Here is a 25,419-nt window from a genome sequence, read left to right on the forward strand (position 1 = left end):
CGGAAAAGAAACGTTTCGTGTTTAAATTTTTAGAATAATTATAGGACTTTATGTAATACTCTATAAGAAGTGGAGACTACATAAAAAGTAAGATTTCGTAATTTTTACAAAATAGATGCTTTAAATTTAAAACTGCCAAAACATCAATATTTGCGCCATTTAAAATATTTCTTCAACTAGAACTCTAAGATTACAACCAGCGGTAGCGAAAATAAGTTCCACGTAGGACTTATGCAGACATAGTGTATCTACAGCACTATTATCTCTATTATAATGTCAGCTTATCTATAATTCATCTTTAATACTTTATTTAATGTTTGTAATACCTAACTCTGCATAATTTATAAATTAAGCTCATATGTTATAGTATTTATAACATAGGCTTATGAATTATTTATAAACCAAGCTTAAACTGTACATAAGTTTAAATTATATGATATTCGTGTAATTTAAACAAATAAATTACACGAATATTGCCTCACATACAGCTTTCGATACAATGCTCGTTTTCAAGAAATTTACTGCAAGCAAGTACTTAGCATATCTGAAACTGGGCTTTTTACTATATTTCAGTTATAAAGTCAAATAATATTTTAAAATACAAAGTAAATAATGAAACTAATCGATCCCGTTGCCGTTGATCGAAGTTTGAAAGTTACAATCCGATAACTCACCGAATTTTCTGCTATTGAACTACTTACCTTTGAGCCTTAGTCTCCACAAAGGCTTTAATTAAGAAACGATACACATCAAAGATTCTCAGAAGACGTTTTTGTTTACAGAATATAATTCTACCAGGCATGTCGAGAGAATCCCGTATTCCAACTCATGAGTTTCTTTTAATAGTCTTTTAAAAACAATATAATAACTTAAATTAACTACTGTTACCACTCACAAATTGTATTGATAACATATCGTTTATATTTATGTAAACTTGCTAACTTGCTTATATTAATAAATACTTAACAAGCAGACGATAACAAAACTTATTATGACGAGAGAAAATCCATTCACGTTTAATTGATAATTATCTCTACATATAATAAAAGAAAGAGTCTGTCTGTGTGTCTTTCGTTCGCGCTGCGCGTACGCTAATAGACCCACGGCTAGGAAATTTGGTACATACGTGCATCTAGACCAGAGCCAGTGCACCTCGAAGCGATTTTTTTTCGAAATTAGAATTAGAATTTTTTTTTTATTTCATGTTTTGTCACGAAATCGCGTCATTTTGAGACATAATGGGCTACAGGAAAGCGAGATTTTACTCTACACACTCCATTTTCACATCGTCATGAAACGTAGGCAGTTAGCTATTTTACGAACTGAAAATAAATTTCGTGTTTCAATAAATCGATAAAATACGAATTTATTTAACAAAGAGAGCTTAACATCTTTTTCAACGGGATTTTTTCTAAAAAAATTTATTTTTAAAAATGTACAGTTTATTTTATTTTATTTTATTTATTTATTTTTTATTTATTTATTATTATTATTATTTTTTTTTTTGATTTTTGGACACGTTAAACTTTCATCCTTGCGACCGCTTTTACAAAAATAATTTTGGAAAAATGATAATATTTTGTATTTTAAAAATTTTTTTTAAATGAAGCTTTATAGTACACTTTTCACATCTCACATCTTTAAAAATGTGATTTTGGCAACAATTTTCCTGTCTTATTGTTGTTGATAGATTTTTGATGAAATCGCATCATTTTGAATAGTTTCATTCTTTTAGAAATATGGGTTTGGCAACAATTTTTCGTCGTATTTCTTATGTCACTGTTTTTAAGAGACTGGCACATTTTATTGTCATTTTTAAATATTTAAAATACATTTTTATTGATTTTTTTTGATAAAGTTGTTCTTCAGAGTAAAAGTCTGAGCGGAATTTTATGTTTTTTGAGTTTCTTTCATGTTATTTTTTGCTTATTTCACTGTTTGTAAGATATTGAAAGGTTTCGCATGATTTCTTTTCTTCAACGGAAAGTTGGTTAATTTATCTATTAGAATAATTAATATTTGTATTAAGGTATATTGCTTATTTCATTGCAATTTTGTTATACGTAATAACTTTTTTATGAAGTTGTTCTGCAGAGTAAAATTCTACGCAGTTTTTTAACGTCTTGTGTTCCCTTTAGCCATTTTTCCGGTACATTTAAAAGCCAGACGAAGGCTGGCAGCGAAGCTGCTAGTAGACTAATAAATGCACGCTGTTTATTCAACAATTTATGATTTCCTTTACGAAAGTATTTACAAAGTTTTATGTTATGAGTGTTTGATACACATAAAAATGATGCACGTTCTTTTTGTTAAATCAGTGCTTACAACTTCAGGCTAAATCCCGAGTATTGAACACTCATTTTCTATCATGATACTCACGTGTTTTTGAATGAATAGCTTTTCGTGTTAAACCACTTTCAGTTAGTTCTAGATGGAATATCATAACATACATCAATTATCATATTACGATAACATTAAGATGAACATTAACTTAGATGGAACGTCAAATAATATCTCAATACGGAAAGCACTAACCCATAAACATTACAAAATGTATATCAGAAAAACATTTCTTGACCTAAAGAAGATATGAAATCTCGTATCACGTTTGCTAAGCGAATTCGGCAACATGAACTTTTTAAATCTCTGTAAACACTGAATATTCTTCGTGTTTATCAAGCACGTGATATGAAAAATCTCGTCACTCTTGTTGTGCTTTCTGGAAAGTTGTGGCGTTATTAATTTCAGCACCTTGCGTTTTTGATAATCGGTTTACCTTGAGAAGAATATGGTGCAATTTATTTACTTGGTGTCTGATGCCGTTGCTATCATGCTATTAACATACCCAGTTTAAAAATAAATTTCATTACATACTTGAAAGAAGAGATAAAATTTTTATTTTTTAACTTATTCAAAGCATTCTAAAGGTCAAAATAGCATCTTTGAAGTAAAATAAATACTGAGAGCGCGAAATTACTACTCTTTGTTGTCAATCTCTTTAGACATAGTAAGCATTGATTTAAAACACTTTATTCATGAGGCATTTTATTAAAAAAACTTTCATAATTAGATGTAATAGAAACGGCTTTATTTTGCTACTAGCAGCTCAGACATATCCCTGCAATATATGCTTAATAGACAAACCGCGAAAACAAGATACAAGTAGACCCATATGATAACTTTACAAAAATATTAAAGAAAAACTGAAACGCATGTCACTAAATCAGCTTTGTTGAACAAGCATTTTAATATTATTTTAATGAGAATATAAGCATACATTTTACTTAGCTATTCCTCACCATATAGCGCCCAACAACGGATAACTGATTCTTAAGGCATTGGGGGTCGAGTTCGAGTAAAGCGTTTGTAATTGTAGTGTTTCTGGAAGAATGGAACACTGAAAATTTGTCGAGAAACTTAACAGCAGTGAGAGATATATATGAGACGCTCGGACTGCGTACCAGATATCCGAAATAAACTCATGAAGACAGTTAAGAAGATGACATTTGTTTGCTTAATTAATTTAATACAAAGTTAAATTATTCAGTTTGCATATTATCTGATAATATAAAATGAAAATTATAACGAACATTTGGATATGACTACTAAAATTAACATGACGCATAATGTAATTCATTAATTTAGCCCATAAATAATTTACTGATTCGTCCCGACTTATCAAAATGATACGACTTATCAAAATGCCATGACGTCATATCAACGATTCTGAATGTAAGTCGTAATGACCTCTTTGAGATGAAAACTGATGGAATTATAACGATATCAACATTGTATCCTTGAGCTTAATTTTAAATTCATTTAACATTTCTTTATGTAGACATCCAAAATTTTATTTGGAACAATGTTTTTCACCACTCGCTTTCAAATCGCTGAGGTTGTTAATCAAAAATTCCTTAAATTTGTGCAAAATATTGTTACGAGATGCCCAGCTGCGGTAAATTAGCTTACCCGCAAAGTGGAGTTAGGGTTTCCAGAAAGTAGCAAAGAAAGGTAGAGTTGCCAGATTTGGCGCGAAATCTCACATTTGGCGACAGTGGCGACAAAACTGGCGATATGCCATAGGCGAAGCTAGAACATTCTAGAACGAATTTTTACCGTTTTTTTCCAGAATGTTCTCGAATACAGATCGAAAGCTATATATACCCTGCCTGTACGCGGAGTTTCTAGCAGTCCAGTAGTAGTAGAGTTCACAGATTAGTTCGATAGTAATTGTCTGAGTCGGGAGCTGTACTTTCGTTCTTTGCCGTAGCCTGAACGCTGTGTTGTTGATTATTTCAGCGCGTTTGTCGTAGTTCTTCGACGACTGCAAGGCGTCCTGTGTAATATTGAGGGGTAAATTGTGTTTTGATTATTCATCAAGTGTTGTCGTCAATCACTTCAAAGTCATGAGCCCAACAATATCAAATAAATAAAAATATTCAAAATTCCATCATTGAGGTGCCCATGTTCGGGTGAAGGATAACATGCATTAAAAATTTAGTGACTCTAGGTGCCGTCGTTTTCACAGTGCTAAGAACACACATACATACATACGTACAGATCCTTCATTATTTATTTTTCTTCGCAATAACATTTGGTGGCAACAATATTTAATAATTACAATTTATTAAATACATGATAATATTTGTCACCTATAATAAAGATTTTAACATCATTACAATATCTGACTTAGTAGGATCTGAATATTTCAGAAGTTGGTTGGAATCACTCGGAATGTGACTAATTTTATTTTAATATCTTAAAATTTCTTTATATCTTGAAAGTTTTATTAATTTCCTCAATCTAATGATTCCATTTCATTTTCAAGCAGAATACAGTAATCTTGTTTTTCCCTGGTGTTTGCTTTTCAATAAAAGACGGATTTTCGTAAATCTTGCTGTCAGTATCGACCTAGTTCTGTTGTGCAGGAAATACGTTAACACCAATGTACTTTATTCTAGAAGTAATCTGATATTTTCACATTACTGGTATATTCTAAGAATTTAGAAAATTAGGTTTTACATCATAAAATTATTTTCCAATTCAAAAAAGTGCATATTTCAACAAGAGATGCAAACTGTAAGTAAGTGACAATGACTCAACTTCAGTGAAAATTCATGAAATGTTAGCGAAATAGACCAAGCTACAATAATTGTTGACAACTTAGGAAAAAACGTTGGTAATAAGAAGAAGGAAATAAACATTCTTATACAGGATTCAAATCAGAATATTTCAAAATAGACAGTTTGGTAAATTTGATTAAAACGAACATGAATACTGGGGAACAATATTTTTTCAGCCCAGTCTATGATTGTAAAAACAATGGAATAAGTCAACCCAAGCCTCCGGTATTTTGGTGTTAGATATGCTATATAAAATCATCGAATTTAGGGAATGACTAGCAAATAAATTTAATACTATAAACAACCCAGTTCTCGTGGTTTGAGACCACCTACGACTCTCTGAGAAAATTTTAAGTGTGTGGTTTGATGTCGTTTTTTCTTAAAATGCAAGTGTTGGGTTTATCCACATTATCTTTATGGTAAATTTAAATTTTCCTATATTATATACAAATAGAAAAAACAGATAAATAAAACCTGACCTTAACTGGCAAATTTTACCTTACAAAAAGTAAGTAAAATTATACGCAGAGATGAATTTGCTAGACCCATAGAGTTGGACCATTGAGAAAAACAGGAACTCGCTTTTGGTTTATAATCTCTTTCATCCATTTCTTTCTAATTTGTTATCCTTCTTTATAATATAAATGGAAGTTTTAATTTTGTTAAGATTCTTCATAAAATAAAAAACAGTAATGAAAATTCAAAAGCATTATATGAGTTTACACAGATTCTTATTTTCTTCTTCCTCACTTCTTTATCATTCTTTAATTTTTTTTTACACATGTACATTTGTTGCCTTATTTAAAAATAAAATCCGTGCTTAGAAAGTAAAAATATTCCTTATCTCTGTTCTAGATTAATGAGCATTCACTTTAAAAAATGGACGCGCATTACTCGTTTTGCAACTCTCGTTTTGCTGGATCTGGATCTGGTTTAATGGATTCTGGTACTGACTGTCGAGGCAACGGATAATGTAGTAAGCAGTGATAAAATGTATTTAATTTCACGCCCATCTTGCATAAAAATCAACATTTGCTCTTGCATTATATTTTCCGTTCATTATGTCATTATTATTTACGTGCTTCGCCCTAAGACACTACACGGAAGGGAGAGATGCTTTCGTGGAGGACTTTCAAAGGGAAACTGCTTCGAATTAACACGTTACATATAGGGGAAAACCACAAAAACTTCCATTCAGTCAGCCTGTGCGCGGGATTCGAACCTCGGACTGAACTACCGGTGCTCAGGGACTTTACCCCTCGGTCGCTGGTGGGCCCTTCTTATATTAGCATGTTATATTTAGTCAATTTTCTCTTCAAGCAAATTCGTAAAATATCTGGCAAGAACAACATAAGGCGTTATCTTTACAAAAACAATGAGTGATATATTAATTTAGAATTCAAACAACAAAAATCGGCGTTATATTTTCAAATTTTCACAGGACTAGTTTCGATGGTTTTAGCGAACCATTATCCTCAGCTGCCAAAACGCATATACAACGCTGATTTTTGTTGTTTAAATTCTAAATTAATACTTGTTCGGCGTGTTATTTTATCTTAATAAATGACTGTCATAGTTTTCTTTAAGTCAGATCTTGGGTCAAATAATAAAAACAGTATAGAAAAAAAAAAAAAAAAAAAAAAAAACTGAAAGGTTTGAGATTTTAAATTACGTCCAAAGGGGCGTTTTTTTAGCATTCTGTGTGTTACCTTTATTTATTAAATATCATGTTCTTCGTACTTAAACCATAAAATTCAGTTCAACAGCAATTTCGCAAAATAATTTTAAATTGAGCATATCTTTAGAATTTCCGATTCACAGTTTCACGCGCTGGAGATAAAAGTGTTTTTTCTGCACAACGTTGCCATGGCTCGCTTTGAAATTCTTGAGTTTGTTAATCAAAAATTCGTTCAATCTTTACAAAATGTGAAATCGATAATAAACAAATTCCAAATTTCAAATTTGAGCTTCGAGATTCCCATATTCGCAGTAGGATTACGTCATTCAAAACTGGAAGGCTCTAGGTACCATTGTTTTATCACAATGCAAGAAACATACATACATTTATGCAAATTCTTCATTATTTAATTTCTTCAAATATAATACAATGCGAAAATATTGTGTGGCAACAATTTGAAAAGTGAAACGGATATTTAGAGTGTTTCGATGCAAAATCGCAAAACGAAAACAATAGTTCCTCAGGGACGAAACCCCTTTGGACTAAGAAGCAGAAATAAAACAGCACTATATTAACTTGATTATTTAAATACTACCAACAATCTTTTTTCTCTTATAAGTTGTTCTCCTATGTAGCTGTTTACCGAATTTATAACCTGTGAAGTTTCTTGTAGTTCCGTCTGAATCGAAGATCTTCGTTAAAACCAGTCAAACATCAACTGCAGTCAGACAATAAAGATTGCAAGGGTGTTGACTATCACTTAAGTAGATCTCGAAAAGAATAGAATCCAGATTTTGATGCCCGCGATTCTCTAGTTTCAATAATTTCTATTCGAGAAAGCGTGATACGGACTTTAAAAGACCTGCTGTTCAGGTAATTTGTGGTGGTAAAATAGTGGTGGCACTAAAGCTTTTCAATTTTTGTTTAGATATGTTACTCGTTAATCAAAAGATTGAGAACCGCTGCTCTAAAACATCTCTTTCTCTAATGCTTTTAGTAATTTAAAAGTATATTCTATTGTACAATAAACGTTTGTAAGCAATAAGTTAAAATGTGCATGTTACTAAGAAGGTATATGATATTTCTCCTTCCTTCTTAGCATGCCTTTGTGGTGTAGTGGTCAGCACACTCGGTGCGTATTCGAGAGGTCCGTGGTTCAAGTCCCGGAGTGGGCATGTTCATTTTTCACGTTTCCAGCATCAAAGTAACCTAATGTCTCTACAAAGTTATCAAATTAAATTCATTTCCACATAATTTTAAATAATTGCTTTTATAATTTAATTTTTAGCGTAAAATCAAAAAGATAATTTTCTTAAATAACTTATTTATATTTCAAAAAACAATTTTAGCACCTAGAGATATATTATTTATCTAATAAATAAGTCATTTTCCTTGAAATTTTGCTTAGTTATTAAAATATTGAGTGAGTTACTATTAATGCATTTTACATCAGTTTCCCCAAACCAAAAAAATATAGTTGACACTTTTCTAAAAATTGGAATCTCATATGAAACGTCTTTGTTCTTAAGCAACATTTTGATTGATAACATGAATAAATGATTTCATGTTTTATTGTTAAATTTCTACATTGCATGAAACCAAATCCCACGTATTTATATGACGCAAACATTTAAACCACAAGATTACTACGCATCAATGACTTACGCCAGAATTCTGCATTCCCTGCAACACCACGTTCTGAAGAAAAGTCTATCATTCAAATGCCTTTCCTCTTTAAATGCGTTCGCAAACAGTAATTTAAAATTTAACATTTATTTCTCTGATGAAGGCGTTAAAACCTTCAAATAGTATCAGAAAATAATCCAATATATGTATTGGATCTTTTTACTTTAATGGAGCATGACATCGTTCTTCCGCGAGTAGGTCTCAATTAGAATATAATGATAGAAGTAAAATCGTCTAATACTTAATGTTTTGATGCAGTTGGTGCAAACGTCTGAAAGACGAACATTTTTAGACACTGGCCATTTTTCCTACCAAACCTAAAGAAATAAAGATTGCTAAATATATTTTCGATTTTGAAACTACAGTTAAGCCAAAAGGCATTCTTTTGAACAAACTCAAAGAAATTATGGCAGTATGAAATACTTTTATAAAAATTTTATGAAATGCTTGAAGAAACATTGCATCATTTTACAGTACAAGTAGCCTCTAAAATAAAATTAAAATTTACTTACCTCTATACAATTCGCCAGGTTGATAATTCCCTGGATTACTGTCTATTTTAATTTCGAATCCATTAGACCCGGAAACTTTGGGGATTGATACACCAGCAAGTGTCCTTCGACACCTTCCTGATAACATTCTAGAATCAGTCTCCCGAGGCAACTGAACCCCCAGTGCTAACGTTGAAAGCAAAACGCCTTGTAGCAAAAGCGCCTTTATAGAAATAAAGCCTGACATTTTTCTCTTCATATTTTCCTTTTGGGGAGCTCGAAATCTGGACAGATCGGGAAGATGAGTGTTAAAACAATTTACACTTGATTTGGAGTTTATGTTTCGGCAGGAAGTTCCACGTGCAATAGAACTCGGGAGCAGACGAGACAGGACTTCTAACTTGTCACAAACGATTGTCGCCTAGTTATGAATCGCCGCAGAATTATCCTTTGTGTACAGGTGGTGCGCTGGGAGAGAAGGGAGCTGTGGAGGGGGTAGTCTGTTGCGTCATTTCGTTACTCCCTGGCAGCGCTTGTTGAGAGATATTGGTGCTTTGGTAGTAATATACAGATATTTTCTTTGTGAAAGAGTTACAATGGAGCAGAAGCTACCGATTGATACGGTTTAACAATTATTTTTGTAATCAGTTTCTTTCACATCTCGAGGTAATTAGTATTTTGAAATAATTTAGGACCGGTTCATGAAGAGAAAACCTATTAGTTCAAAGATTATTTTTCCCCTTTATTAGTTCCCGTATGCTTATTTTCTGACATCAGAATTAGCATTATTTTCTAATAAAAGTAAGAAAAGGAGCTAAGAAGCTTCACATCGCTCTAAACAAACAAAGGGTTTTGAACGAAACCTTGAGGCAACTTTGAACGAATAAAGAATCTATGAAAAAATCTTCCGTCATGTAATAATGTAAGGTACATTTTCATTTGTAATATTTATTTTAATTTAGTTCACTTTCCTGGATTTTCTAGCTTAGAATTCCGTACCAGAATGAGTTTTTAGAATCGCGTTAGATGCAAATGAGATGGAGAATAGTATTTAAGTCAAATTCAATTGAAAAAGGGAGGATTCCTGAGTAGTGCGCGTTTGCCTTTAGGAAACGTTTCTCTAAGCTATTATCACGCTCTGCCGTTTTACGTGCCTTTTCATAGTTCGCTGGCTAATTTAATATTACGGTCCAACTAGTTCATAATTGTGTTAGCTTCGGCTAAAGCTCTTTAACTAGTCATTATTTAGTTCTTATTTCTTGAATTTTGAGTTCAAGCCCAAGTGGAGGCTTTGCTGTACGCCCTGAGAAGGGCCGACGTTAATTTTATTCCGAGTGAAATAAAAGGTAATTAACTCTTCTGGAGTTTACGTTTCTGTTCTTGGACTTAAGCGGTTATTCGCTTAGCAGTTCACTGGGTTACTCGGCACTTAGCTTAACAGAATAAAAGTGAGGAACTCTATAATATTAAGAAAAGATCATACGCCAATACAATGAAAACTTTTTAATAATTGTTCAGTCCAACTCTACCTTCAGGATACTCGATTTAATGACCGTTTTTGTTGGTCAGGCCCGAAATGTATAAAACTAATATAAAATTATCCCTGATTTAGTGTTGTAGTTTCTGGATTTAAATAATGTTTCATAAAATTAGCATCGTCCGAATTCATAGATATCTCGTATTTTCTCCCTCCTTTTTGAATGCCTTCGTGGTGTAACGGTTAGCAAACTCGGCGCGTATTCGAGAGGTACAGGTTCGAGTCCCGGGGAGGGTACTGTACATTTCTCACATCTCCTGCATCGAAATAACCTAATAACTCTGCAATGTTAAAACAACACATGATATTTTGCTTCAACGTTTCTTCAACAAATTTCTCTTAGTAAAAGTTTTATCTCTTTTTAGAAAGCAAGAAAAGAAAAATTTTCCATCTCATGAATCACAAATTTTTCGTACTCTCTTACGTAACTCAAATAATATTTATTTTTATTTATGTTGTTTATTATCAGTCACTTCTAAATTTTTCACTTTCTGTATTTTCTTTATAGATATCTTTATTCGTGTTAGCTTCTTTGCATGGCATGGCAGCAAGGCAAAAAATCTATTATGAAGACTGCAAAACAGGTTTTTGACAATCTGACTTTGTCCATCTATAATTAATATTGTATACATTCAAAAACAAAATAAATAACATCGATACTTCTTATTTGACAAAAAAAAAAATTGTGTAGTAGTTCTATACACAAGTATATTATTAAATCTTGAAAGAAAATAGTTTCTAAACAGGTATGATGTCTATTTTTTGTAAGTAAATGCTAGTTTTAATTACTGTGTTTGGTTGCAAGCAATAACAATTGGAAATGTCATGACTTTAAATTCTGCATTTAGGATTCAATCGACTGATCGATGTCTGATGCTGTCTGATTATCGATATACACTAAAACACTAACATCCTCTACTTACGAGACCGGAAGGAAACTCTTAAAGATTTCAAGCGGTTTTTTAGATGCACAACATGTATAATATGAACAGTAAGTAATGAAATGATAGAAAGAATATTAAGCTTAACAAAATTAATATCGGAAATCCAACATTAATTATCGTAGATTTTATTTTCACAGAAGCTATGTAGCAAATAAAATATATACCCTCCTCCACTGCAAGTAAATAAAAGGACCGCCAACAGATAGAGAGATCAACGATTTGTCCTCAGTAGCAGCTAATAACGACGCCTATTATAATGAAGAGAAAAATAAAGAGAACAAAGCAATTAGTGAAATCGTCTAAGTGGTGAGAAAAGTAAAGAAAACAAAGCAAAGTGCCGCAAAGAACAAAGAAGGTGATATCATCTAGGGCTAAAAATATGAATCAAATTCTAGAGCTGATGTATTTAAAGCCGGGTGGTCGCAACACGTAGAATTTCAGTCACTGACTTGTACCGAGAATCTTTTATGAATATTTAAAGTTCAATGCAATCTCATTCATCAATTGAAGAGTATTGGAAGGTTTTAGAATGAAGAAAAGAAGTGAATTTATGGTTTGTTTGCAGAACAATTGTTTTGGAAGGTTTTAGAATGAAAAAGAAATGGGAATTTATGGTTTGCAGAGCAACAGTGTTGTACAACAGAAGATTTATTTGTTTCTTTTTTTTTCGAATATGGAGTGATGTTTTTTGTACTGAAAATTTTAAATCATTTTGTTTGCGATGTATCTCCCCATTGAAAAAAAAGTGCTTTAACGCTCTCAAAAATCGTTTTAAGAAATAAAACGTTTAGGAAGGGAATTATACATTTTATTGATAGGAGAACAAATGATTTTAAAATTCTATACAGCATGCCCAGTTTTGTAATTGCATAGAAGGAAAGAAAGGCATAAAAATAAATTAAGATTACTAAATAAAACAGAAGAACTGTTGTTTTTATTAGAAATAATCTTTTTAACTACTTGATCCTTATTCTGAGATGAGAAGCCTCTAACGATTGCGATGACTCTCAGGTAGTCCCGCTTCTGATCAAGGATTAACTTAGAGAAGCTATCCTTGAGCTCATGAAAACCAAAAGGGAAGAAAGGCTGATAAAGTATTACGTAAAATAAGAGGATTTGGCGTATGATGGCAGATAAATCGAGGACGGTTTCCGATACATTATGGTATCAAATTTTAAATTGTTTTGTGTGAATAAAATGTCAAGGAAAGAAAGGAAACCGAACATTTCAAGTTTAAAAATAAACTGAATCACAATATCTGCAAAATTCCTAACTGAAACAACTTGAGGAAAAATGACATTTTTTGTCATCAAAAGGAGTGAATGATTTGTTTACACAATGAATCCAAAAGAGAAAATTGTAGTTTTTTTTAAATAGTTTTGGTTCAAAATAGTGCATGTTGATATCCTCAACAGTAAGACTAAGAGGTCTTGCAATGACAGATAATTTTTTTTGGTCCCTAGAAAAGACAAAATGCTTTGGTGAAGATTCTGTAACGAGATTAATTCTGTAACTTCATCATATGAAAAATTAAACACTCCAGTTACTTTCTAAGGAGAGCTCCTTCCATTGGAAATTTATGATTAAAGATTTGTTGCCAAACGAAACTTAGAAGAAATAACCAGGAGAAATGCTAAGTTCACCGACAATTATTATGAATATTTTTTACTGAGAGTTATTAAATAATAAAGAAAATCTAATAGCAAAATATTTCATTAACAAAATACGTACAGGTATACAAATACAAAATACACACAAATATTAACAGACAGAGACTAGTTAAGAAATAATAGTGCGTAGTAATTTGCCAATTCTGTTCATTTTTCTCTACTCCATTTTATTTCCAATCAATTTCTTCTTCAGTCAATGTTGTTTCCAAATTTTCATATTTCTAATATTTTTTACCTCAAGCAAAAATCGTAATTTAGCTGTTATTCCTTTTCTTTTCATCGTTCGTCTTGTCACAAAATTGTGCCTATTTTACAGAAATTCAACTTTCCAGTTTTTTCTCTCTTCATGATTTTATCCTTAAAGATCCTATTCATGACATGAGTTCAAGGGGAATTAATAATATTTCCTACACCTTGTATTTGTAGCTTGGCATACATTAGACAAGTAAAACATGCCTTAAAATATCACATTAAAGAACATGAATGCTTAAGATAAAAGAAAAATCCTCTATTCCAGAGCATTGTTGGGCTGCAGACCGAATATTCAGATTTGCTTCTGCCAAAATCATTCAAAAAAGCCTCAGTTAGTGAACTAGATTTTTCTGAGGATTTTCGTGTCCATAAAAATCACCCTGCCTTCTCAATAACTTAAATTGGAACCCGTTATCCTAAGTCATCTCTAAATTCATAATTTTCTGATCTGATTCTATATTCCATCCCTAGATGGCATCACTTGTTTTATTTCTTTTCAAGATTATCCTTTTCCCATTCGTAATCGATGGCTAAGTCTCTAAAATTCGCTGAACTTTGCTTCCGATTTTAGTACTTATTTAGCTGGAGTGAAAAAGGCTACAATTATCAATCGTTGAAAGCGCTTCTGCTAAAATAAAATTTACGTCAATTAACACTGATTTCCTTGCCCTCAGTAATTTGCTATTTAATTCAGTTAACTATTCAATTCAGTCAATCATTTCAATGTGTGATACTCTTTTTTAATTTGCGCACATCCGCAGCGTACGATTCTTACATGCCATGGAACTTGCTTGCTTGTGTCGAATGGAAAGAGAGTGACAACGCGCTTTTACTCTGCATGAGATAAAAAAACGTCTGGAACAACAAAAGGAAAATATGAAGAATCAAGACGGCAGAATGGGATATTTCACTTAGCCGCCATCAGTCGGCGAAGAAAGATGCATGAAAATATACCAGCAATGTGAAAAAAAGTTGCATCAGTAAGGTAGTAGGTACTTCAAATAATTAACAAAATGTTATGTTAGAATATCCGAAGGATATTTGTGTTTTGATCTAGGAAAAGGTGAGCATCGCAAAAAGCTGATAAAGCTGTTTGGATGTAATAGTACAGAAAGGAAAAAATTTGTTGCAAGTTTTTTATATAATTTTGTATAGTATCAATTTGAAGATCTCTGTGAATATATGAATTTGGGATGAACCAGGGTGCATTAATAATTTCACGAAGGGTTTTATTTTGAATAACTTGGATCTTTTTTATGTGGGTTTTAGCGGCGTGTCCCCATACCGGACTGGCGTAAAGTAGGTCTAAGGATGGACTTGTATAAAATAAGCTTATTGTTGATAGTCAGATTGCTATGTCTGCCGAGGAGAGGACGCATAGTAGCTATTGAGATATTGAATTTCCTGACAGTTTCGTGTAAATATTGCCGAAAAGTGAGTTTTTTGTCAATGTGACTCCGAGATACTTCTCTTAATCCGTCCACTGAATTTCGTCGTCAAAGAAGATGGGATTAGGCGGAAGGAAGTTTGTTTGTCCTTTTCTGAAAATAACGGCTTTTGTTTTGTCAGTGTTAAAGTCAATTCTCCACAGCGTCCTCCAGTTTTTAAGAAGCTCCAAATAGTTTTGTAGAAAAATTTGTATAGTATTGATGGTTGAAGCTTGAGATAGGATAGCGGTATCGTCGGCAAATAAGGCGATAGTAATATGAGACTCTTTTGGAATATCTTGAGTATAAATATTGTAAAAAAAGGAGAGAGAACGGAGCCTTGAGGGACACCTGCAGTAGTATTTCCAGAAGTTGGGAGAGTGTTTCCAACTTTGACAGCAAAAGTGCGATTTCTGAGGTAAGAGGCAATAAGTCGAATAAAGTGGTTCGGAAAATTAGCTGAATTAGTTTGAATATAAGTCTTTGGTGCCACACTCTGTCAAAGGCTTTGGCAATATCTAAGAAAATTGCGCCGGTAGGAAATTTGCAATTGAACTCATCAGTAATGTAATTGATAACGCGGAGAATCTGATGATTGGTGCTGTGTAGATGTCTGAATCCAAATTGTTCATCAGGAGTATGTGAGCTAGGAGGCATGATTCGATTGATATACAACAGAATATGTTTTTCAGCAATATTAGAAATTTGACTAAGTAAACTGATAGGCCGATAATTTTGAAGAAAAGGAGAACTTTGATGACGCTTAGGGAAGACAACAACAACTGCATGGTTCCACACTTTTGGGAAGTAAGAGATCTTGATAACTGAGTTAATTATTTTAGTTAAGCACGTATTTGCATTAATTTGCAAAGTCTTAACTTAGATGTTGGCTTATTCTGCAGCTAATTAGATCTACTAAAACCAGAAACACAAACTTATGTAAATTAGTTTGCTCTCAATCATTGTAAAAATTTATAAGCTGTCTGTGTTGCTATACCATTCATTAATTCGCAAATTGCAGCTAATTAAATTTTCTTGCTTAAGAACTTCTTAACAGTTTAGCATATGCAAAACATTTCAGCAGTAAATTTTACGAGAGCTATATTTTGTATAATATATAATGTAATGAAGTGCAAATGAATAGTTTCTTGTAAAGAAATGCTAAAGTAATTGAGGAAAAGAGTTTCTAAATATGATGGTGCCTGAATTACAGAAATGTATCTACATACCTTCTTATATTATTATGCGTATTTTGAATTGTATTTCGAAATAATACATACATTCTACTTAATGAAAAACTTAAGTTTCAACAAAAGTTTCTTTTTCTTCCTGAGCTATGTGCTGAAACAAAATGTCAAAATATTTCCTTTTATCTTATGGGATGCAGTGTTACTACTTCTAAAGCTAGTTACGTCTTCTAAAGTAACAGCTTGTTTTTCTTTAAACCAATTTTACTGAGGGCCATTAAACATATTCAGGAAATTTTTGGAGAAGTTTTTCGAAGATTTTACCAAGAAAGTTTAGCAAATTTAGAATTTTTTTCCGACTTGTTAGTCCCTTTTGAAAATAAGAGTAAGTTCATTCGACTTTTATCTAACACACCAGACTTTAACAAATACAGCACATGTTGATGACTTTGCATATAAAGAAATGCCTCATCTTCTTATGTTCCATGAGTTAATAAAAAATATGTTCTCAGGGAAAATGTTGAATATATTAATATCAGTAAAACAGGTCATTCCTGAAAGACCTTATGACACGTTTAATGATGGACGTTTTACGTTCGGTAAAGCTGGCAGCAACAGTTTCTTTTGAATGGCGCACCAATTTTTCCTCTAATACTAACTTAACCTAGTTAACATTTCTTTAAACGATGTTATACATGAGCTCATAAGAGATATTCAGAGAAATTACGGAAAATGGTTACAAACAATGGTGATAGTACTTAAATCATAGATGAATGGTGTTGGCTGTCTGTTTAAGAACTTATCAATCTTCAGAGATGTTTTGGAACTCATTATAAATAATAATACTTTACAAAAACTGTAGCGATCTAGTATATGTTTAGTTCTTTCTTTTAGCGTTATTATAAATGGTAGACTCTTTGTTTCATATCATTATTACAATCCGTATGTTTTGTTTAAATAAAGATGCGAATTATTTGTATGTTGGTCTGCATTTCTACAAAGTTCAGTTTTTAAAAATAAGAATATTCATAGTTTCTAGTTCATTTATTTACCATACTTGTAGAGTTGCGCGCCTCCAACTTGCACGCAACCAAGAGGTGACTGTTGAAACTGGAAAAATGACAGAGTCTTGCTAAGGGTTTAAGTCCCTTTTTATTCAACTTAAGAAGTTACAATTGCGTGTTTTTGACGCTCACAAACTACGCCGACTCGGCGGTAAAATAAAAATAAGAACCTGAAAACAAACTAATAACAAGACTCTAACTACGAGGCTCTCTAAAAGTAACTAACCTCACCCCGTTTTACAATACCGCTGCTAATTCAGCAAACTTTGAATATCAAGTTGAACAATTATCAATTCTCCGAGGCAAGCAGACAGGCCGAAACGCGGGGTTCTTCAATTTCTGGCTAACTACCTCCGCGCTCGTGAAGTAGGAACAGCACACTTCGAACTCGTTTCCTTTCTATTTAACTCAGAATACTTCCGCTGATAATTTGAATCCTTGCGCGTTCTACTAAAATTTACATACTCTGGCATTGGCAGTTCCAGGGGAAAGTAAGGCTTGACAGGAAAGATAGTTTAAACTTAAAATAAATGTTAGTTAAAATAAATATATACCCTACATACTTCAGTTCCTAAAATTAAAACTGTTTTTAATTTATCTTTAAATTATGTATTATATTCATAGACGAGCACAAATTAGGGTTTCTTATTATGTTAAAATATATTTTGTTTTATTGATGCACTCATGTATTTCAAACTATAATAAAACAAATTATGAACACCATTTAGATATTCAGGTAAAAGAAGATTAAATTACACATATTTTTAAATTTAGTTATTCTATTTCATTGGACATTATGCACATTTTTCATTGGACATTATGCACTCTCCTATATTTTTCTTTTTAGGAAGTAAATCCTACTGAAAGGCAATTATTTTCTATATCATTTTCAATGTCTTCATCATATAAAAAATTAAACACTCCAGTTACTTTTTAAGCAGCGCTCCTTCCATTCGAAATTGATGATTAAAGATTTGTTGTCAATCGAAACTTAGAGGAAATAACCAGGAGAAATGCTAAGTTCGTCGACAATTATTATGAATATTTTGCACTATTATTTAATAATAGAGTTATTAAATAATAAAGAAAATTTAATAGCAAAACATTTCATTAGCAAAACATTTCATTAGCAAAATACATACAAATATACAAATACAAAATACATACAAATATTAACAGAGCCTCGTTAAGAAATAATAGTGCGGAGCAAAATGCCAATTCTGTCACATTCCTCTACTCCATTTTATTTCCAATCGATTTCTTCTCCAGTCAATGTCTTTTCCAAATTTTCATAATCCTAATATTTTTTTTACCTCAAACAATAATCGTAATTTAGCTGTTATTCCTTTTCTTTCCATCGTTCGTCTTGTCACAAAATTGCGCCTATTTTACAGAAATTCAACTTTCTAGTTTTTTTTCTCTTCATGACTTTATCCTTAAAGATCCTATTCATGACATGAGTTCATGGGGAATTAATAATATTTCCTACACCTTGTATTTTGTGGCTTGGCATACATTAGAAAAGTAAAACATGCCTTAAAATATCGCATTAAAGAACATGAATGATTAAGATAAAAGAAAAATCCTCTATTCCAGAGCATTGTTGGGCTGCAGACCGAATATTCAGATTTGCTTCTGCCAAAATCATTCAAAAAAGCCTCCGTTGGTGAACTAGATTTCTCTGAGGATTTTCGTGTCCATAAAAATCACCCTGCGTTCTCAATGACTTAAATTGGAACCCGTCATCCTAAATCATCTCTAAATTCATAATTTTCTGATCTGATTCTCTATTCCATCCCTAGATGGCATCACTTGTTTTATTTCTTTTTAAGATTATCCTTTTCCCATTCGTAATCGATGGCTAAGTCTCTAAAATTCCTTGAACTTTGCTTCCGTTTTTAGTACTTATTTAGCTGGAGTGGAAAAGGCTACAATTATCAATCGTTGAAAGCGCTTCTGCTAAAATAACATTTACGTCAATTAACACTGATTTCTTTGCCCTCAGTAATTTGCTATTTAATTCAGTTAACTATTCAATTCAGTCAATCATTTCAATGTGTGATACTCTTTTTTAATTTGCGTACATCTGCAGCGTACGATTCTTACATGCCATGGAACTTGCTTGCTTGTGTCGAATGGAAAGAGAGTGACAACGCGCTTTTACTCTGCATGAGATAAAAAAATGTCTGGAACAACAAAAGGAAAATATGAAGAATCAAGATGGTAGAATGGGATATTTCACGTAGCCGCCATCAGTCGGCGAAGAAAGATGCATGAAAATACACCAGCAATGTGAAAAAAAGTTAGATCAGTAAGGTACATCAAATAATTAACAAAATGTTATGTTAGAATATCCGAAGGATATTTGTGTTTTGATCTAGGAAAAGGTGAGCATCGCAAAAAGCTGATAAAACTGTTTGGATGTAATAGTACAGAAAGGAAAAAATTTGTTGTAGGTCTAAGGATGGACTTGTATAAAATAAGCTTATTGTTGATAGTCAGATTGCTATGTCTGCCGAGGAGAGGACGCATAGTAGCTATTGAGATATTGAATTTCCTGACAGTTTCGTGTAAATGTTGCCGAAAAGTAAGTTTTTTGTCAAGTGTGACTCCAATATACTTCATTTAATCCGTCCACTGAATTTCGTCGTCAAAGAAGATGGGATTAGGCGGAAGGAAGTTTGTTTGTCCTTTTCTGAAAATAACGGCTTTTGTTTTGTCAGTGTTAAAGTCAATTCTCCACAGCGTCCTCCAGTTTTTAAGAAGCTCCAAATAGTTTTGTAGAAAAATTTGTATAGTATTGATGATTGAAGCTTGAGATAGGATAGCGGTATCGTCGGCAAATAAGGCGATAGTAATATGAGACTCTTTTGGAATATCTTGAGTATAAATATTGTAAAAAAAGGAGAGAGAACAGAACCTTGAGGGACACCTGCAGTAGTATTTCCAGAAGTTGAGAGGGTTTTTCCAACTTTGACAGCAAAAGTGCGATTTCTGAGGTAAGAGGCAATAAGTCGAATAAAGTGGTTCGGAAAATGAGCTAAATTAGTTTGAATATAAGTCTTTGGTGCCACACTCTGTCAAAGGGTTTGGCAATATCTAAGAAAATTGCGCCGGTAGGAAATTTGCAATTGAATCCATCAGTAATGTAATTGATAACGCGGAGAATCTGATGATTGGTGCTGTGTAGATGTCTGAATCCAAATTGTTCATCAGGAGTATATGAGCTAGGAGGCATGATTCGATTGATATACAACAGAATATATTTTTCAGCAATATTAGAAATTTGACTAAGTAAACTGATAAGCCGATAATTTTGAGGAAAAGGAGAATTTTGATGACGCTTAGGGAAGACAACAACAACTGCATGTTTCCACACTTTTGGGAAGTAAGAGATCTTGATAACTGAGTTAATTATTTTAGTTAAGCACGTATTTGCATTAATTTGCAAAGTCTTAACTTAGATGTTGGCTTATTCTGCAGCTAATTAGATCTACTAAAACCAGAAACACAAACTTATGTAAATTAGTTTGCTCTCAATCATTGTAAAAATTTATAAGCTGTCTGTGTTGCTATACCATTCATTAATTCGCAAATTGCAGCTAATTAAATTTTCTTGCTTAAGAACTTCTTAACAGTTTAGCATATGCAAAACATTTCAGCAGTAAATTTTACGAGAGCTATATTTTGTATAATATATAATGTAATGAAGTGCAAATGAATAGTTTCTTGTAAAGAAATGCTAAAGTAATTGAGGAAAAGAGTTTCTAAATATGATGGTGCCTGAATTACAGAAATGTATCTACATACCTTCTTATATTATTATGCGTATTTTGAATTGTATTTCGAAATAATACATACATTCTACTTAATGAAAAACTTAAGTTTCAACAAAAGTTATTTTTTCTTCCTGAGCTATGTGCTGAAACAAAATGTCAAAATATTTCCTTTTATCTTATGGGATGCAGTGTTACTACTTCTAAAGCTAGTTACGTCTTCTAAAGTAGCAGCTTGTTTTTCTTTAAACCAATTTTACTGAAGGCCATTAAACAGATTCAGGAAATTTTTGGAGAAGTTTTTCGAAGATTTTACCAAGAAAGTTTAGCAAATTTAGAAATTTTTTCTGACTTGTTAGTCCCTTTTGAAAATAAGAGTAAGTTCATTCGACTTTTATCTAACACACCAGATTTTAATAAATACAGCACATGTTGATGACTTTGCATATAAAGGAATGCCTCATCTTCTTATGTTCCATGAGTTAATAAAAAATATGTTCTCAGGGAAAATGTTGAATATATTAATATCAGTAAAACAGGTCATTCCTGAAAGACCTTATGACACGCTTAATGATGGACGTTTTACGTTCGGTAAAGCTGGCAGCAACAGTTTCTTTTGAATGGCGCACCAATTTTTCCTCTAATACTAACTTAACCTAGTTAACATTTCTTTAAACGATGTTATACAGGAGCTCATAAGAGATATTCAGAGAAATTACGGAAAATGGTTACAAACAATGGTGATAGTACTTAAATCATAGATGAATGGTGTTGGCTGTCTGTTTAAGAACTTATCAATCTTCAGAGATGTTTTGGAACTCATTATAAATAATAATACTTTACAAAAACTGTAGCGATCTAGTATATGTTTAGTTCTTTCTTTTAGCGTTATTATAAATGGTAGACTCTTTGTTTCATATCATTATTACAATCCGTATGTTTTGTTTAAATAAAGAAGCGAATTATTTGTATGTTGGTCTGCATTTCCACAAAGTTCAGTTTTTAAAAATAAGAATATTCATAGTTTCTAGTTCATTTATTTACCATACTTGTAGAGTTGCGCGCCTCCAACTTGCACGCAACCAAGAGGTGACTGTTGAAACTGGAAAAATGACAGAGTCTTGCTAAGGGTTTAAGTCCCTTTTTATTCAACTTAAGAAGTTACAATTGCGTGTTTTTGACGCTCACAAACTACGCCGACTCGGCGGTAAAATAAAAAAATTTCCAGTTCATTTACTTACCATACTTCAGTTCTTAAAAATAAAACTGTTTTTAATTTATCTTTAAATTATGTATTATATTCATAGCCGAGCATAAATTAATATTTCTTATTACGTTAAAATATATTTTGGTTTATTGATGCACTCATGCATTTCAAACTATAATAGAACAAATTGTGAACACCATTCAGATACTCAGGTAAAAGAAGATTAAATTATAAATATTTTTTAATTTAGTTATTCTATTTCATTGGACATTATGCACATTGAAACTGTCTCTCCTATATTTTTCTTTTCAGGAAGGAAATCCTACTGAAAAGCAATTATTTCCTATATCATTTTAAAATTTTTTCTTAGAAAAGAAGGCATCGCGACATTGTGAATGCGAAAAGTACTGATGTTGGTATTGATTAAGAGCAACAAAGCAGATTTTCACAAAATTAAATTTAACAGTTTTCTGTCCACGGAATGTGGCCCACAAACGGTCGAGTAGTATATTCGCTGAACGCTGGTAGTTCGGTCCGGGGTTCGAATGCTGGCGAACGGGCTGGCTACATGGGCATTTTAGGTGTTTCCCCCATGTCTAACCGGTTATACAAGCCGGTTTCTCTTAGTAAGTCCTGACCGAAAGCTATTTCTTAACTTCGCCAGATAGTTCTCCGAATACTTCACCGTAATCAAACCAAACCAGGGCACGAAATACCATTCGTAAACTTAGGATTTGCAGCATTTGAAGTATGTGCTTGTAAAGAGAATGTCGAAACTTTGCGGATAATGATTATGTATATTGCACAGGAAAATGAAAACACTAGTTGCATAAGATAAAAACATTCAGTTTGATGTCTCATGAAGTATTACTGACGAGAATAAGATGCAAAATTTTCAATGTGGTTTAGATGACGATAATATTTAAGACATATAAGATCGATTATACCAAACAGGATGAGAAGTGTTAAAAAGGATATCAGTCTGAAATTTCACATAATTGCATAAAAATTATTCGAAATCAAGATCTTGCGCTCGAAATTCATTAAGAATAATAAAGGATTAATGCAAGACCTAGATCAGTTCGTAGGAATATTTTGTTACAAGATCCCTATATTGAAACGTACAGTCAAGTTCATTACAGATTTAATGTTTGGAGCTTGATTGCTACGCTTTCTATCACGTTTAGTTACATGGGTAAGAAACGACAGAAAAAAAGAGCTGAAACCAGTTATCAAATAAAATAACATTACGAACTGCGAGTCACATTTCGTGAGCATATTTTGCGAAGAAACTATTACTGCTCTTGTTACTGTATTCCGCTTGTTTATTTTCAACGTGACTAGAAGATTTCTCCTGGGATTTCTCAGTTTTTCTATTCTTATTACACTGAAATACTTATTTTCGATAATTTGATTATCTCAGAAATGTTCGTTGCAGTTTATTTGAAATTTGATCTCATATTTAATACCCTTAAGATCACTAACTGTCTTAGATTACTAACCTTAAGATAAAAGAATAAAAACGTAAAATATTTTTCTTCGAAATAAATGCTTATTTTTCTATATAATGACATTATACGGTATTTCTCCCGCCTTCCTTGCGTGCCTTCGTGGTGTAGTGGTCGACACGCTTTGTCGGTATTCCAGAAGTCCGTGGCTCGATTCCCGGCGAAGGCATTTGCTCATTTTTCAAGTTGCCTGCCTCCAAAAATACCTAATGTCTCTACAGTATAAATGCATATATATTTTTTCTAGTTATACATACTTTTTAAACATTTTGATGCATAAAGTTTCACTATTTGCATCACAAATAGTGCATGTTTTTAGAGTTTTCGAGAGTTAAATGGTAATAAGAACCTTAGTTTTCAAATACTTGCATATAAAAATCCTTCTGAAACTAGCGACTGAAACCATAACTCTAATGCACTATTTGAAAAGCTACTGGCACCACGTGTGCAAATATATCGTTCGTATGAACATCTCCGTACGAAATGCTGTTCATAAGCTCCTGAGAAAGATATGTCCTGAGAAACTGCAGTAGACAAGGCTAAGAAATAATGCAAAATTTGGCTTGACTTTTAAGAATTAATAAGTGCACAAAAATAAGGTTACTAAAATAAACCATTTATAAAAAGTATTAAATATCAGGATTAAATAATACATGCTATTTATTTTTCTTCTTTAACACAACTACGCACAGTGAAATAAGATCAAAATAGTTTTATCTTGTAAAAATCTGAAGCAACATAATCTTTACCTCATTTTACTATGTCGTCTACATTATAGCTTAGTTTATCTTAGTGTACACCAGTTTCGTAATGTATTATTCTTTTGCAAATTTAAATATGCTTAGAGTAATATATTTTTCTGAAAATATTTTGCTTACAAATTGTATGAAATTGTAAAATTTCCCACAAAAAGCATTAAGCAGGCCAAGCTCAAACATTCACCAGTGCACAGGTGACCACTACAACTGGCACCCAATATATTAAGTTTAAACTAATATATCCCTTATTTAGTTGTTGCTTGTAAGACCAACTTAGTTGGCACCCTCCGGAAATTAGTGCAGCACCCTTAGACGTCTATTGAGGACGCCTATGCTTGGAGCTGGCCCTGGTTTTAAGTACAAAAATTCATGAGTCAACTCAATTATTGCATGCAGTGCTAATTACTTGATCTGTAGTAAAACTCCTAATACCCACATGAAATGGGTCCTAACTCCCTCTAGATAACCGAAAAATAAAAATAATTGATTATGTTTTCCTCTATACGTGAAATACTAATTTAATGTAACGCAAGTGAGGAATACTTATCTTTTTCTGCCCTTATCAAGTTTTATTTCAGCAGAGGTTAGAAAAAGAAATATTTTTATGTCTATAAAATAATACATTATAGCCAGATTTGCATATTACTGCGACAATTATTTTCGGAAGTTTATGGGATATATTTTATCGATATAAAATTTTTATTCAAACGTTAAATAAATCCCAAAATTTAATATTTGTACTTGTTACGTTTTGATATTTACTATAATTGATATTTACTATAATTGTTTTGATATTTACTATAATATACGTTTAATTAATTTTAATTCCGTCCTCACTAAAATCTTTACAAATAAATAAATAAAATTACAAGTGATCATATGCTGAAATTCAAAACAAAACTTTTTTTTTTAATTTCCGATGGAGAGGTTCAATTTAAATTTATAATGAACTATAATGTTACCAAATTAGTTTCCATGGTTAGCGGTTTGTTAGGTTTCTAGAGCGCGAAAAAATGTTTGTTATCTTAATCGGCACAAAGTTACTTAGGATAACTTCGCGTCGCAATTGCTCTTCTTTCACTAGTCAATACCCACAAAATATTGTTATACT

General features: G+C 32.2%; 1 protein-coding gene across 12 annotated transcripts in view; it reads right to left on the reverse strand.

The window, feature by feature from the left end:
• LOC118186920 (spondin-1-like) overlaps nt 1-25,419 on the reverse strand; it is a 407,672-nt gene that overhangs the window by 360,864 nt on the left and 21,389 nt on the right. The window contains exon 1 of one of the 12 annotated variants that reach the window (XM_085821676.1): nt 9,000-9,396. The exons of the other annotated variants lie outside the window; for them this stretch is intronic. Within the exon in view, the coding sequence (XP_085677802.1) occupies nt 9,000-9,237 (238 nt within the window). The 5' untranslated portion in view covers nt 9,238-9,396. Of the gene's footprint in view, nt 1-8,999; nt 9,397-25,419 lie in introns of those variants that run through there. 12 annotated transcript variants of the gene reach the window in all.

Source organism: Stegodyphus dumicola, chromosome 8, assembly GCF_044657685.1.
Source record: "Stegodyphus dumicola isolate Sdum_Otavi_A_Nest chromosome 8, ASM4465768v1".
NCBI classification, from domain to species: Eukaryota; Metazoa; Arthropoda; class Arachnida; order Araneae; family Eresidae; genus Stegodyphus; species Stegodyphus dumicola.